We start from the raw sequence: 15,245 nt of genomic DNA on the forward strand, positions 1-15,245 counted from the left end.
TCGGCAGGGAGAAGAGGTCGAACATAATTGTCCTCAGTTTGGGTGTTAATAGCTGCATTGCCTGGGGGAGGGCAGCTTGCCTGGGCTTGTTTGGTTTCACTTTTGTAGCCTGCCAGCCCAGTTGCAGCCCAGTCCTCTCTGAGCGTGTGTGAATGCACAGCTTGAAAATATGTTTATGTGCTTTCTGTAAATAAATTTATTTTTATAGAAATGCCTGGTGTGTGATTTTTCTGATCTCTCAGGCCAAATGCTTTCCAGCATTCTGCCACAGGTTATGGGCCCAGTAAGCAGACCAGTGAACCCCCAGAGAGAGCAGAGAGATCAGCTCCACACCTCATGCACATTTTAAAGGCAGGTAGCAAAGACCTGTGAAGATTTTCTTTGGAGCAGCCTGGAGATTTTCCAGCTGCTGCCATTCTACAGGACAAAGATGCCAGCTGAGATGACTTGCAAAAGAAGCCATGGCTGCCTCCAAGCCCTCAGTGATGCCTCTTGAGTGCCTATCAGAGACCAACTATTTGAGTTTGGCCCTGAAGATGGAAATGTATCTTCGCAGAGAGACTCTTTGGCTGCCAATTGGTGAGCAAACCCCCCAAAATCCCAGTGCTAAATGGCTGAGACAGGATGAGTGGGCTAGAGCCACCATTATCCTGGGAGTTGAGGACAATCAGCTAGACCACGTGCGAGGCATGCAGTCTGCAAAGCAACTTTGGGACACTTTAAGAGACTTGTATGTAAAGGCAACAGCAGGGAGTAAAGTTACCCTGATGAAAAAGCTGTACAAAGCCTACCTTGCAGAAGGAGATAGCCTTCCTGAGCACCTGGATCATATTCAGCAGCTGTTTGTTGAGTTTCAGGAGAGAGGAATGGAATTTACGCCTCTCACAAAATCCTATATCCTGCTGTCCTCATTGAATGAAACATGGGACAGGATGATTTGTACCCTGGAGGCTATGCCTGAAGCAGACCTCACCCCATCGTATGTTACACAGTGCTTACTCACTGAATGGGAGAAGAGAGAGGAAAGATCCCCCACATCTCTTCTGGAAAGCTACAGCACCAGAAAACAAGGAAAAAGAAAGGAAAAGAAGCTGAGGCCACAGCACTAGCCAGCCAGCGATGCTTCAGTTGTGGTTCAGCTGGACATTTGCAGAAAGACTGTGCCTTGAGACCCCAGAGTAGAAAGACAGAGAAGAAGAACACAAGGGCAACACAGAAGAAGACTCTTCAGACAACCCAAATTGCACAGGTTGCTGAGAAGGGTAATTCTGATGTATGGGTGTTACATTCTGGGGCCAACTGACATTTATGTAATTGTAAAAGCTCTTTTGTGTCACTGTCTAAAACTGACAGACAAAGTGTATCTTTGGCTGATGGGTCTATGACCAAAATTATGGGACAAGGTGACTTGTATTTATCCTGCTTGGAACAAACTGTGAAAAGTGTGCTGTATGTGCCAAATCTACAGTCAAACCTTTTATGTGTGGCACAATTAGCTGCAACAGGGTATGTCATAACATTTAAGGAAAATGGTTGTGAGATACGTAAAAATGGGAAATTGTGTGCTACTGGTATGTTAAAAGACTCCTTGTACATTGTGCAAAATGCAAGGAAGCCAAGCTGCAAGGCTGCAGTTGGCAACATGCCATATCATGACCAATGTGTACACCTGATGCACAGGAGATTTGGTCATGCTAATTTCAAGTATATAGCACAAATGCCAGAGCTGTGTGCTGACCTAAAGATAAAACCCTGTGACAAATACTTAGACTGTGTAGTTTGCAAAGAGTGCAAAACACTAAAAGCTCCTGTGAGTAAGCACAGTGACAGAGTTACAACTAGACCTCTGGAAATTGTACACTCTGACATTATTGGTCCTTTTGCTCCAAGTCTTGGACAAGCAAGGTATGCAATGACCATCATTGATGATTTCTCAAGGTACACATTTATCTACATCTTAAAACATAAAGATGAGGCATTTGAGAAATTTAAAGGTTTTGAGACATGGGCAAATGGAAAATTCCCTAGGCCTGTATCTGCACTCCAATGTGATAGAGGAGGAGAGTATCTTTCTCACAAATTCAAAAGGTTCCTAGTGGAAAAGGGGATAGAACAAATTCTTTCTAACCCGTACACCCCTCAGCAAAATGGTGTTGCTGAAAGAAAGGGCAGAACTTTGCAAATGGAATACATGCTTAAAGATTCACATTTATCTTTTAAGTATTGGGGAGAGGCAATGTCCACTGCCTGTTATGTGCAAAACAGACTGTATAACTCTGTGATTCAGGACACTCAATTCCATTTGTTTTATGGTGTGAAACCAAAGGTAAACCATCTTAGAGTGTTTGGTAGCACTGCATGGGTTCACATTCCAAAACAACAGAGAAGGAAAGGAGGCCCCACAACAAAGAAGCCATCTTTGTTGGCTATGAACAAAGCCAAAGGAGCTACAGGTTCATAATGCGAGAGAAATTAATAATTAGCAAAAGCGCTTCTTTTGCTGAACAGAACTGGGGGAGATTAAACTCTAGCTCTCCAGTTGATCTGACCACCACAAGAGAACACCAAGGACTTGCTGATGGTGATCTTTTGCCTGATGAGGACATTAAACCAGAAAAGCAAACTGAAGATCTGTCTGATGAGACAGATGCTTCTCAGGAAAGTGATAGGAGTCAAAATTTAAGCCCTGTATTACCTCGCAGATCTCAGAGAAGTAATAACGGTGTTCCTCCATCACGTTTTCAGGCTGAAACAGTAAAGGCTTTTCACATATTCACAGAACCTGAGTCCTTAGAACAAGTGAATGCTTTACCACCTGAGATTGCACAAAATTAGCATTCTGCCATGCAACAGGAGTTAGCATCCTTGAAAGAAAATAAAACATGGAAACTAGTAAATCTACCTCCCAGTTAATGCTGTCTAGATTGTAGGTGGGTTTTCAAACTGAAAAGGGATGCTGATGGCAAAATCCAAAAATATAAAGCAAGGTTGGTTGCAAAAGGGTTCACTCAAAGGAAAGATTTAGACTTTGACAAGACTTTTGCACCAGTTACTAAAGGTGAATCAATTAGATTACTGTTAAAAATTGCTGCACTCAAAAGAATGTCAGTTCATCACTATGACATTCAAACTGCATTTCTCTATGGTGATTTAGACCACAAATTATACGTGCAGCAACCCCCTGGCTCTGAAAACGGGGAGAATCTGGTCTGTGAACTGCAAAAGTCAATCTATGGGTTAAAACAGGCTGCTAGATCCTGGAACCAAAAATTAGATGAAAAACTGCAGAATTTTGGTTTTGAAAAGGAAAAGCAGATCCATGTGTATATGTGAAGAAAGACAAACAAGGCTGTATGTGTCTGTGCATTTATGTTGATGATTTGCTGCTATTCACATCAACAGAAAAACAACGGCTTGATTTTGAAGCCTGCATGAAAAGCCATTTCACATTAAAAAGCATAGGAACAGTAACAAATTACCTAGCCTTGGAAATACACAGGGAGAAGGATGGTAGCCAATGTAGTAAAATTCAAAAGCTCCTAGAGGATTTTAACATGCAAGACTGTAAACCAGTCTCTACTCCTATGATACCGGATTTTCAGAAAGAAATAGGAGAAACTCAGTTAACTGAGGCAGAGAAATATAGTTCTGTAATTGGAAGTGTATTGTACATTGCAAATCACTCTCACCCAGATATCTCAAATTCTGTGGCCATTTTAAGTAGACAGGTAGAGAAGCCTACATCTACTGGAAAAGCAGCATTGAAGAGGTTAATGAGGTATTTGCAAGGAACAAAGAATTATTGCCTGAAGCTAAATGCCTCTGGAACCGAGAAATTGGAGGCTTTTGCCAATTCTGACTGGGGAGCAGATGTCAGTGACAGGGAATCCTCTTCTGGGATTTTAATTCAATTTGCTGGGACAAGCTCAGGCTGGCATTCTAGAAAGCAAACACTTGTTGCTCTTTCCACTGCAGAAGCAGTTTTATTCTCTAGCACAAACCTGTAACGAAGCTGTATGGTTTAAAAAGTTGTTAAAAGACATAGGCATGGAAGTGAACCAGCCTATAACTGTTTATGAGGATAATCAAGCTTGCATTGCAATGGCAAAATCTGAAGCCTGCAAGAATAGGACAAAACATATCGATATTAGATATCAATATATCAAAGACATGATAGCTAAAGGGGAAATAATGTTAAAATATTGTGAATCAAAAGACAAGATTGCTGATATTTTAACCAAACCTCTTGCTCTACCAAGACATACAGAGTTGACAAAGAAAATAGGTTTGTGTCTTGCTCCTTAGCAAAACAAAGGGGAGTGTTGGCATTCTTTGTTTTTTGCATGGACCAAGCCACCAGGTTACCATGGTAATGGAGTTCTTCCTTAAATATCGGCAGGGTGAAGAGGTCAAACTTAATTGTCCTCAGTTTGAGTGTTAATAGCTGCATTGCCTGGGGGAAGGCAGCTTGCCTGGGCTTGTTTAGTTAGGTGTGTGATTTTTCTGATCTCTCGGGCCAAACGCTTTCCAGCATTCTGCCACAGATCTGAACTCTCCAATCAGCATGCGAGACAGGAGAGCTGAAGAGTGCAAACCAGAAAGCAGCCCAATTGGCTGCTGGAGAGAAAAGGTGCAGAAGGGATTGGCATAAAAGGCAGACATGCATAGAGCAAGCTGCCAGAGACAACCAATCCTTTGAGCTCACAGCCCTTGCAGAAGAATCCTTACCTGCATCAGAACCTCACCTGTAGCCAGATTGGAATCAGCACCAGCGTCTTCTATCTCCAAAGATTTGCCTTCTGCACAAGCCACTTCCGAGGATCCTCCTCCTGCCATTCCAGCTGAACACAGTCTTGCACCTAGTTCAGGACCTTGTTGCTGTATTCCAACATGAATCAGGTGTGCACCCAGCCCTGCTCCTAGCCCCCAGCAGTGCCTTGGATCTCCAGTTTGGTTCAGTCTTGCTTCCAAGTTCCAGTCTTGCTTAGGATCTCCAGTCCAGTCCAGCCTCGTTCCAAGCCCTCAGCCTTGTCTAGAATCTTCAGTCCAGTCTAGTCTTGCTTCCAGTTCTCAGCCTTGCCTAGAATATCCAGTCAAACCCAGCCTGGCCTCCAGAGCCAAGCCTTGTCCAGTGGTTCCAGTTCAGTCTTGCCTAGCCTCCGTGTGTCAGTCCAGTCTTATCTGCATGCCAGATCATGGATCCTTGCCTCCAGTTCCTGTCTTGCCACACACTCTAGCTTCACCAAGCCTGACAGCTTTGATCAGAGAGTTAGCTGAATTCTGCCTTGCTGTTCTGCCGCAGTCTGATCCTGCAGCCATGCCTGTACATCTGTCATTGCCTGAGTGGTCTTGATTAGAACTACCTTGCCTTATTATGCACCAGAACTCTATTGCTGTAAATAGTTGTTTTAAATAAAGACTTTTGATAATAACTCTGTCTGGCCACCTCATAGTCTGAACAGGACAGAGTGAATGGGAATAGGCAGGGTACTAATGGGATCACATTCCCTAGCTCTTTCACAGTATATATCATCTATCAGGGCAATCTGTACTTTAGAAATAAGATCACTTGGAATTCTGAAATCAAGGGATAAGGTATAATGACTAAAATTTTGAACTTTTAGAGGTCCATGGGAATCACATTGGTAAGGAGAAAGAAGATTATCCAGAGTTTTGTGTATTGCAGGCTACAGATAATGAATACCTGAACAGAATTAGTGGCATTCCAGGATGGATAAAGGTGTTAAATCCAATGCAGTATTTCCGGGTTCTGCTCATATAATGAGAGTGAATCCTTTATCCTTGCAGCCTCCCTGTGCTCTAAAAATATGTTCCAGGGGATCCTACATCCTCTGTAGAATGTTTTGAGATGAGCAAGTAAAAGTTTGATTGGATCATTGTCTTTAAACCATTGCAAAAAGCAAGGATCTCAAACCACTAAGGGAGATTAGGGTGAATAATGGGTACAAATGTTCATTTGGCCCCCACTGCACTTGATGCATTAATATTCATATCAACAGGAAGTATGCTATTAAAGCTGAGATAAAGGTAAAGGTAAAGGTTTCCCTTGACGTAAAGTCCAGTCGTGTCCGACTCTAGGGGGCGGTGCTCATCTCCGTTTCTAAGCCTTGGAGCCGGCGTTGTCCCTAAGGACCCGTCCGTGGTCATGTGGCCGGCATGACTCACGGAACGCCGTTACCTTCCCGCCGAAGCGGTACCAATTAATCTACTCACATTTGCATGTTTTCGAACTGCTTGGTGTGCAGGAGCTGGGATGAGCAACGGGAGCTCACCCCGCCGCGCGGTTTCGAACCGCCGACCTTCCGATCGGCAGCTCAGCAGTTTAACCCGCAGCGCCACCGCGTCCCATGTAAGCCGAGATAAAGTGTTATGAATTTCAGTTATATAAATGAGTTTTAGGGGGGAGATGTAATTAGGAAGAGAAACACAGAATGATAATCATAAGGTTTTGTACCAAAATGTAATTGCTATCCATGTGAAGACAGAAAAAATGGGAAAAAAGATCCTTGATCATATCCTGAAAGACAGAGTGAAGACTGTCCCATCCCTGATAGCAGCAGACAACTGCAATGTGTCACCAGTTGTGCTAAGGTTCTATCAGAGATTTTGCTGTTAGCTCTCCATATTCATAATTGCCTTTCAGTTTCTCATTTAAATCCACACACATCTGTTTCTTTTTCTTACCAGCAACTTTTGGGAAACAATGATAACATTATTTTTTTTCCAGTTAAAAATAATCCAATCATTGTGATCCAATCCATGTAGACCAATTCTTATAATTCTTATTCTTCTCTGGCAAGGAAAGTTAAAAACCAGAGGGAAGTTGATAAGTAAGTATAATATACTTTTGTTGATTCATCCTGTACAAATCTCAGTCAGGTCAACCCTCTGGAATATTAATAGTCTGGTGACATCATAATATGTAGTATATAATTTGCAATCTGGAGAAAATCTCTTGCTGACTTAAATTCATCAAATCATGACTTGGCTGGGGACCATATATTTCAAACAAACAAACAAACAATTTTTTAGAAAATAGATGGTTTAACAGGATAACCTTATTAAACCTAAGTGTGTCTACGATCTAAACTTAAGCACATTTATGTCTCATTCAATATCCATTAATAGTGGTTTTAATTACATTATTGTAAATTTACTGTTTGTAATTATTATATTATTTTTAAATTCTGTTTTAAAGAAAATTGGCATTGTTTCTTAGCTGTCTGTAGTGGAAAGATGAGAAATTAAAGTAAAAACAGTAATTGTAGTATCAGTAATTCAATAATAGTAATAATAAGGATTTTCACTGAAAGCATAAGATAGAAATCTCAAATGCACAACCTCACAGTAAGTCTGACTGAGACCTCTTCTAAGTAGACATGTGTAAGATTGCACTGTAAAGCAAACACCTAAATATATTTGTTTAACACAGCAATCGCTCAAACTTCAGTAACCTCATCTTTGGTAAAAGGCTATATAGCTGCTACCCTACATATGCTTACCTGAAAATAACTCAGTGGAACTTTTTTCTTAGTAGACTTATATAGGACTGTGTTATTCAGGATAAGCAGCTAGTTCACTGTACCATTTAAAACATTCTTCCAGGCCATGCAAAATATTGTATCATCATGCCTTGCAGCAGACCATCTTGCTACTGTGGATTTACTGGAAAGCTTTAAGACAACCAATATTGGTCAGAGTCACACATTGTGCTAAGTGATTATTTGTTTAATTATGTTTCATTGCATGATTTGCACAATAGCCCATAAACTATGGCAGCTGATGTCATACAACGAACTGAACTGAAAGAAAACAAACCACATTATGACTTCCCTTCATATATAAAGCTAGCCACTGTGGCATATGCTAGAAAGCGGACCTCAGTTAAAGGAAAATCCTTTGCTGGGAGGGCTTTTGTGAACAATCAGATTCTGTCAGTAATCTTTAGTCCCGGAGATTAGCATAGTCACAGAATTACCAAAGCCCTCTGCCATAGCGTTAGGCTGCTGAAGTCTATTTTGCAGATTTCTGTCCTCTTACTAGTAACCTTAGTTGTTTTGTTTTGTTTCGTTTTGCATTGTAATTAGCATTCTGCAACCCTCCTTGTAAGAACAATGGGCTGTGTATGAGGAACAATCTGTGCTCCTGTATGGAGGGTTATGTTGGAAGAAGATGTCAGAAAAGTAAGTTTTTCCACTTCGCTTTAACTTTCCAAAAATCTCTTGCCTTAGAAATACATTATCATCTAGGGAGGTTTTTTATTACAAGCATATTAAACAGGACACATCACTTGGATTAATGTTCTAATCTTTAATTTTTAAATCATGGCACGTATATCAGTAGCTTTACCACAAAAGGCAGTATTTCCATTTACTAGAGGTTCCCTTATACTATATCTCAGTACATTAATGGCACTATCGTTGCATTAAAGACAAGAAAAAGTTTAAGCCTCTTTGGTTCTGTTCCTGTCTATGTATACATTTAAATTCATTCCAGCTGAATGGAGAAAATCTCTAGTGGGAGATGAGCTAATTAGATGGCATTAAAGTTAGTCAGGAAAGTTATTAAAGTCCAATCCACAGGCATTGGCTGGGACCATTTAAAATGTCACTGCTTTCAATCCTTCTAGCCTAATTAATACAGTTAGTTAATGAGTGGTGTATATGTGTTTTGCTTGCCTATTTTTTCCGTATTAGCATTTCTCTTCGTATTTGATTCCTGGGTTCTTATGGGGGGTTGCTTTGCTTTTGGTAGTTGTACATGTTCCACAGTAGTGTCCTGTCCCTGTCATTCAGGGGATACAAGGCAGGTGGAAATTCTTTTTCCTTCTTCCCCTTGATGTAGACTCCTACCAGCTTAAAGGTAATATGCAAGGAACAGATAGACAATCACAAGTGGCTTAAAAAGATGCTCAGTAGAAAAGTATTTTCTCTATGTTAAAACGTTTTCACTACCATTCCTCACTAGGAGGGATTGCAGGCAGGGGAACTATTTAGCAAGGATTTCATGTTTTAGAAAGTCTTGCAGTTCATTTGGTCCATGCTCTTAAACAGAATATTAGTGTTTCTGCCGATTCACAGTCTTCCCAAGATATTTGCTAGATTACCCCCCACCCCCACCTCCACTGTCAAACTTCCTATAAAAGACTTCAAGGCAGCGGTAAGCTTTACTGCTTTAAAAAACATACAGAAAAGGTGTATGGTGGCCACCAGTTAAATATGAAATACATTTATGTGCCTGCCTTTTGTGATGGCAGAAATAGCTGTCATAGGCTATGGGGGGAGGGAGGAAACTTCCATGGGTATTTCAGAAAGGAGTGGACTTCTGGAGGAAGAAATGGCAGACTAAAGACTGATGACACAGTGAAGAATGAAGAGTCAGGGAGTAGACTGGCTCTTTGGAACCTCTCTGGACAAGGAGAGGATGGGAGATTGCCCACATGCACTCTGAACAGTTGCTCCTCACAAGGAGATGGCAAGACAGTGGTCCCAGGTGTATTCTGAGCACTGGGAGACAAGGGAATAACCATCTTGCTCGCAACCACAGTCAGTGCCTTTTAAAGGACACTAAGTTTGCAAACTTCCTTTTGCAATCACGTTTGGAGATTGCTATTTATAAGCTATTAGAGACCTTCAGATCAACAAGTTTGAAAACACCAAGTGAGTTTGCCTTCAATTCTTAATGAAATAAAATTTTAATCGTAAGCTTAAGAATTTAAAAAAAAATGAAATAAACAGTGAAAAGCTAAATAAGACTTTGATCCTATAAAGTTATAAATGGATGAAGGGTCCAGATAAATTTGGAATAAGATTTTAGAATTAGTTATAAAGAATCCTTCCTGTTGGAAGTAGATTTATTTGAACTTTTTGCAAATGAAAATAAATAATTTTAAAAATTGGACACTAGAAGGAACTAAATATTTTAGTTAAAGGAGAAAAATGCACAAGCCTGATTGACAGCTAATTAACTGGGACTTATAAGATAATGCAAAACAGTGTAATATTGAAAATACTGAAGGACATTTTTAAAAAACGGAATCAGAAGTTAGTATCAATAATGTCAATAGTGATGTTTGCTTCTATGGATAGATTGTGTCCAAAAGATGCTATGGAAGAAATGGCAGATGAGGAACAAATTTTATTTGATAAGACAAAGATGACATCACAAGTGGATCTATAAATGACAGGCTATGAGAATGACATAGAAAAGGATGTCTCACTAGACATACAAAAGAAACTGGTTGTTCCAAATATCAAAAAGGAAATACAAATAATAAACCAAGAGAATAACCTGGATATTTTTTTTTATATATTGGATTTACAAAAGAGGCTTGTTAAAGCTTTGAAGAATCTTGTGAGAAGGGACAAAGAAGAAATGAAATCAAATTCTACAACGTTATTTGAATGAACTAAAGATTAAGACTGTTAGAAGTAAAAGGAAGGAATATAAAGTTGGTTTTTTTGATCAAGGTTAAAATAGGATTTATTGTTATTTCTGGTAAACCCTAATGGACTTTCTGCTGACACCAGGACTGAAAAGATGATGCTTTATGGATCTATAGATAAGAGATGGGATATGAGATGAAGAGATCATTGGTTGTAAACTAAGAGGGGATGAGTAGTTACTAAAATTGTTTATAATTGTTGTGATGAAGGTTGTAAGTCACTTCTTCATATATTTCTTTTCTCTTTCTTTACTATAGTCTTACTTTTTTTTCTTTTTTCTACTGTTTTTTTCCTCTTCCTTTGCTCCTTCCTTCCTTCCTTCCTTCCTTCCTTCCTTCCTTCCTTCCTTCCTTCCCTTGTATTAGATTTTACTATTGCAATTAAAATCCTTAATAAAATCATATATACAAAAATATATTTCAGAAAGCAGTGACTTGGAAGGGAGAAATAACGGGATGGGTGCTTGTTTTTCACTTGTGTTGTCTTTGCTAGATTCCATATATATATATATATATATTTCCCCTTCCACCTGGAACTCCACAGGCAAATAATTAGCTTGGGAATAATTTCCAACCCAAGTACAGTGTGTGAGAAAAAGCAGCTATTCACTTATTACAATATTACATTAATTGTAAGTAATTCATGTTACTTTTCCGGATTCAGCACTTCAAGTGTGACATATTGTTTTCTACTCCCAAATTGCAACTGCTCTTCCCAAGCAGACAAATTTAAACTGCTGCATCTTAATATCATTCTGAGAAATATTTGAACATTGACATTTTAATCATTACACTAGAAACAAGTTGAAACCTATAGAAAATTAAAGAGAATTAGGAAGGATCATTTCTGTGGAAGAACTACATCCAGATAATTAGTTCCTGCAGCTGCTATTAAATATGTTAATTAATATCCTTAAAATATTTTGGGGAAGATTGCATAATATCAGATCATTCATTTATTCATAAATGTTCAAACTTTCAAGATGAATTCTAAATGGGCAAGGTTAGATGCTCTTTCAAACCATTTTTCACCAAGGAGGAAATGCTGGCCTGTATGTATTTTATCATAGCTTTTTACAAAAATTGCATGGTATTATAAATTTTACAAGAAGTCTAATTCTTGTGACCTATCTCTTGCTCAAACTATGTTCAAAATTATGACCGTTTTAAATAGTATTAAGTTCAATGCCATGTTTATTTAGCATACAAACACACACACACGTGTACACACACACGCCTTTGAGTCAGTTTTTGACTCCTGGAGACTGCCTGGACTAGTCCCTGCAGTTTTCCTGGCAAAATTTTCCAGAAGTGGTTTGCCCTTACCTGCTTCCCAGGGCTGAGAGAGAGTGTCTGGCCCAAGGTCACCCAGCTGGCTTTGTGCCTAAAGTGGGACTGGAACTCTTCCAGTTTCTAGCCTGATGCCTTAACCACTACACCACACTGGCACTCTCTCTGACTATTTATTTTCTATGGTAATAATATTACCACAGATAATGGCAAAATAGTACTGTATCTGTAATCATATAGAACCCTAGCACTGTACTTCCACAGACTTTATCTTCCATATTCTAGTATAGAATGCCACTTGCTTGGACCACTTCTATCCGTTTTTTTTTTTTAAGTTTTCACTAAAAGTGTAGTGTTCTGCATGCACAAGTAAACCCACTAAGAGCATCAGAACTAGTGGAACCTTCCACATATTACCAGTAATAAGTTTGTGCCATAACACCAAGAATAATTAAGAACACTTTATCTCAGTTGGCATGTGTCCAGTAGATTTTTAATAGGCAGGCAAACAGAACGGACATGACTCATCTGGCGTGACAGTTAAACATTTCTGGAAGATTACAATGGCACAAAACAGTCAGAAATTCAGATTGCATGTACAAGAATGTCCACTTATTTGAAAATAAACTCACTGGATTTACTTTTGAGTAGCTGTTACAGGTCTTCATAGTTGCTGCATTCCTTGCACACTTAGAGAATATCCATTGAACATCACAGGATTTACGTCCTGGTAAACCTGCATAGCCACATTGAGGGGGAAAAGTCTGACCTCTCTAATAGGCAAAACCTTTCTAGGACCAACCAAAATGGCACAAAATACTTTGTTATATTTCAAGTTCTCCAGAAATCTCCCAGGAAGCAATACAAATATACCACTAGAGATACAAATATTGTGTATTAGAGGCTAATTTAATGGATGAAGAAAGATATCAATCTTATTTGACTTCAAGCCATTACATAGTCAAGTTTCTTTTGCCAGTGTAGAGTATGTAATTTCTGCAATTATTCATATGACCTCTGCTTCTTCCCAACTGGCTTTGCTGCTTGACCCTATAATTTTCCTTGAACATCTCAGCCCACTTGCCTTCCCTGTTGTGCCAGTTGTGTAACAGGGTCAAGTAGATTTGCTAGGTAGTTCAGGCGGATAGATTAGCTTAGTTCTCTGCTTCTTAATTACTTTGCTGACTATACATATCTTGCATCCAGTCACCGACAAATGAATTACCTCACTTCAGTATCATCTTCTGCTGAATAAAGTTATTGCTATATACATTGTACAATGTGGACCAAGTTGTTGTAATGATTTAAACCTGCCATTCAGAACATTTACTTGGAAGCATATTGAGTGAATTCAGTAAGAGCTCCCTGAAAGGATATGGCAGTAAAATTTATAAACTGGTATCAGCACTGTATTTCCATAGCAGTAGTTATGAACAAATGATGAACACATATCTAAATCAAAATATGGCCCACCTGTAGATTGCAAATTTGAGGGATGATTACACATCAATAAGGTGTCTTTAAAAATATGATTTTCCAGAAAGCTTAGCACCTCTACAATTAGGCATACCACTGAAGATGCTTTTGACTCATATAGTACCCAAATCATTGAAAAATCTATAGCTTAAACGTACATTCTGGTAATAGATGTAATTACATGTAATCATGTAATAGACATGGTTAGAATAAGTTAACAGGTAACAGTTGCACTGATACAATGTAGCTGTCAGACTCCTCTACCAAATGGTAACACAATATCTGCTCGAACTCGCTTCCATTTTGAAGAAATCCAGAAACCTGTGTCAGCAGACTGTGAGTTGCCAGCAGGGAGGGGAAGCCAGATTAGAGTGTGAATTATATTGTTTGGGTTAGATGCCCTTGCCCAAGATCAATGGGCAGAAACTGTTCAAGCCATCTGCTGGTACCAGGGAGGGGGTGCATGCCTATGCAGGGAGTGGGGGGGGGAATGGAGGTTTTGTGATTTTAAACTGTAGTATGCACAGGAGCTGCCATTTTCAACTTTGCCTCGTATTGGACGCTTCACTTCATTATACAGTTAACTGAGCGCAAAGCCTCTGGACTGTCTTTCAGTGAATGCTTGAACATTATTACAGTAGCAATCTGATACATTGTATAACCTCAGAATGAGAAGTAATCTTAGTTTGCAATAGTTGTGATACAGTATAATATTTAAAACTAGCTCCAATTCAGGCAAGTTTGCTTTGTTCTGTTTAATTATTGAGAAGAGTAGTCCTCACTTAGTGACCATTTGTTCAGTGACTGTTCAAGTTACAAGGGCACTGAATAAGGAGCCTTATGACCAGTCCTTGAAGTTGTAGCCATCACAACATTCCCATAGTCATGTGATTACAATTCGGGCGCTTGGCAATCAGTGCACATTTATGATGGTCGCAGCATCCCATGGTCATGGGATCACCATTTGCGACCTTCACAGCCAGCTTCCAACAAGCAAAGTCAGTGGGGAAGCCAGCAGGAAATTGCAAGTCACAGTCACATGACATCATGCTTAATGACCCATGGTAATTTGCTTAATGACCGCAAATGGAACTGACAAACTGTTGTCATAAGTCAGGCACGGTCACAAGATTTTTCACTTTACAACCATGTTGCATAGCAACGGAGTTGCCAGTCACAATTGTGGTCAGTAAGTGAGGACTATCTGTATTCTAGGAAGATGTTCCCCAGGTCTTTTAAATGTTTCCCTATCTATGTGGGATAAAATTATATGGATCAATATAAATCCATTCCCTTTTAGTGTTCGTATCGGTAAGCCATTATTTTTGTTTTTTATTTGTTTATTTATTTATTTCTAAATTGACTTTTTTTTCTGATATAAGGCACTGCTGTACACAATTGTTTCTTATAGAAATATTTTAGTAAGCCATTACTTTTGTTTTCTATTTGTTTATTTGTTTTTAAATTAACACTTTTTCCTGATATAAGGCACTGCCGTACACAATTGTTTCTTATAGAAATATTTTAAAGTATATTTACTTATTTTTTAAAAAAAACCCATAAAATTCCTTTATGTATTTATCTAACATACTGTAACTACCCTTAATGATATTCTATGATTAGAAAAGACTTCTTGAATTTCCCTTGCTTCTTCCAGCTGAGGGCAATTAGGAAGAAAGATCTATTGAATGATTGAAGGGCATTCAGTGGGATATCTGCTGATTTCCTGGAATATAGTAAGATGCTCCACCACAAGGAATGACCTTCACAAGTCTACTAAATGGAATTTACATTATTGTCTTACAAGAGATTTGGAACAGTGAACCTTAGTGCTCAATGGCTATATCTCATGTTCACTACAGACTATGCTTAAGAAAGGATGGACCCAGCATCTTAATTTTAGCCAAACTGTACCCAAGCATGTCTCTTCTCACTTCTTGCCTATGGCTATCAAACTGAAACCAGGGAACTAAATGTTGTTGTTAATCAATGTCTAGTTAAATCATCTTAATGA

The 15,245-nt window shown here is 39.1% G+C and overlaps 1 protein-coding gene across 1 annotated transcript in view; it reads left to right on the top strand.

Annotated features, from left to right (window-relative positions):
- The window catches only part of VWDE (von Willebrand factor D and EGF domains), a 221,349-nt gene that overhangs the window by 156,386 nt on the left and 49,718 nt on the right, over positions 1 to 15,245 (top strand). The window contains exon 26 of the mRNA XM_063307665.1: positions 8,109 to 8,204. Coding sequence (XP_063163735.1) covers positions 8,109 to 8,204 — 96 coding nt within the window. The remainder of the gene's footprint in view (positions 1 to 8,108; positions 8,205 to 15,245) is intronic.

This window comes from Candoia aspera, chromosome 1, assembly GCF_035149785.1.
Source record: "Candoia aspera isolate rCanAsp1 chromosome 1, rCanAsp1.hap2, whole genome shotgun sequence".
Taxonomy (NCBI): Eukaryota; Metazoa; Chordata; class Lepidosauria; order Squamata; family Boidae; genus Candoia; species Candoia aspera.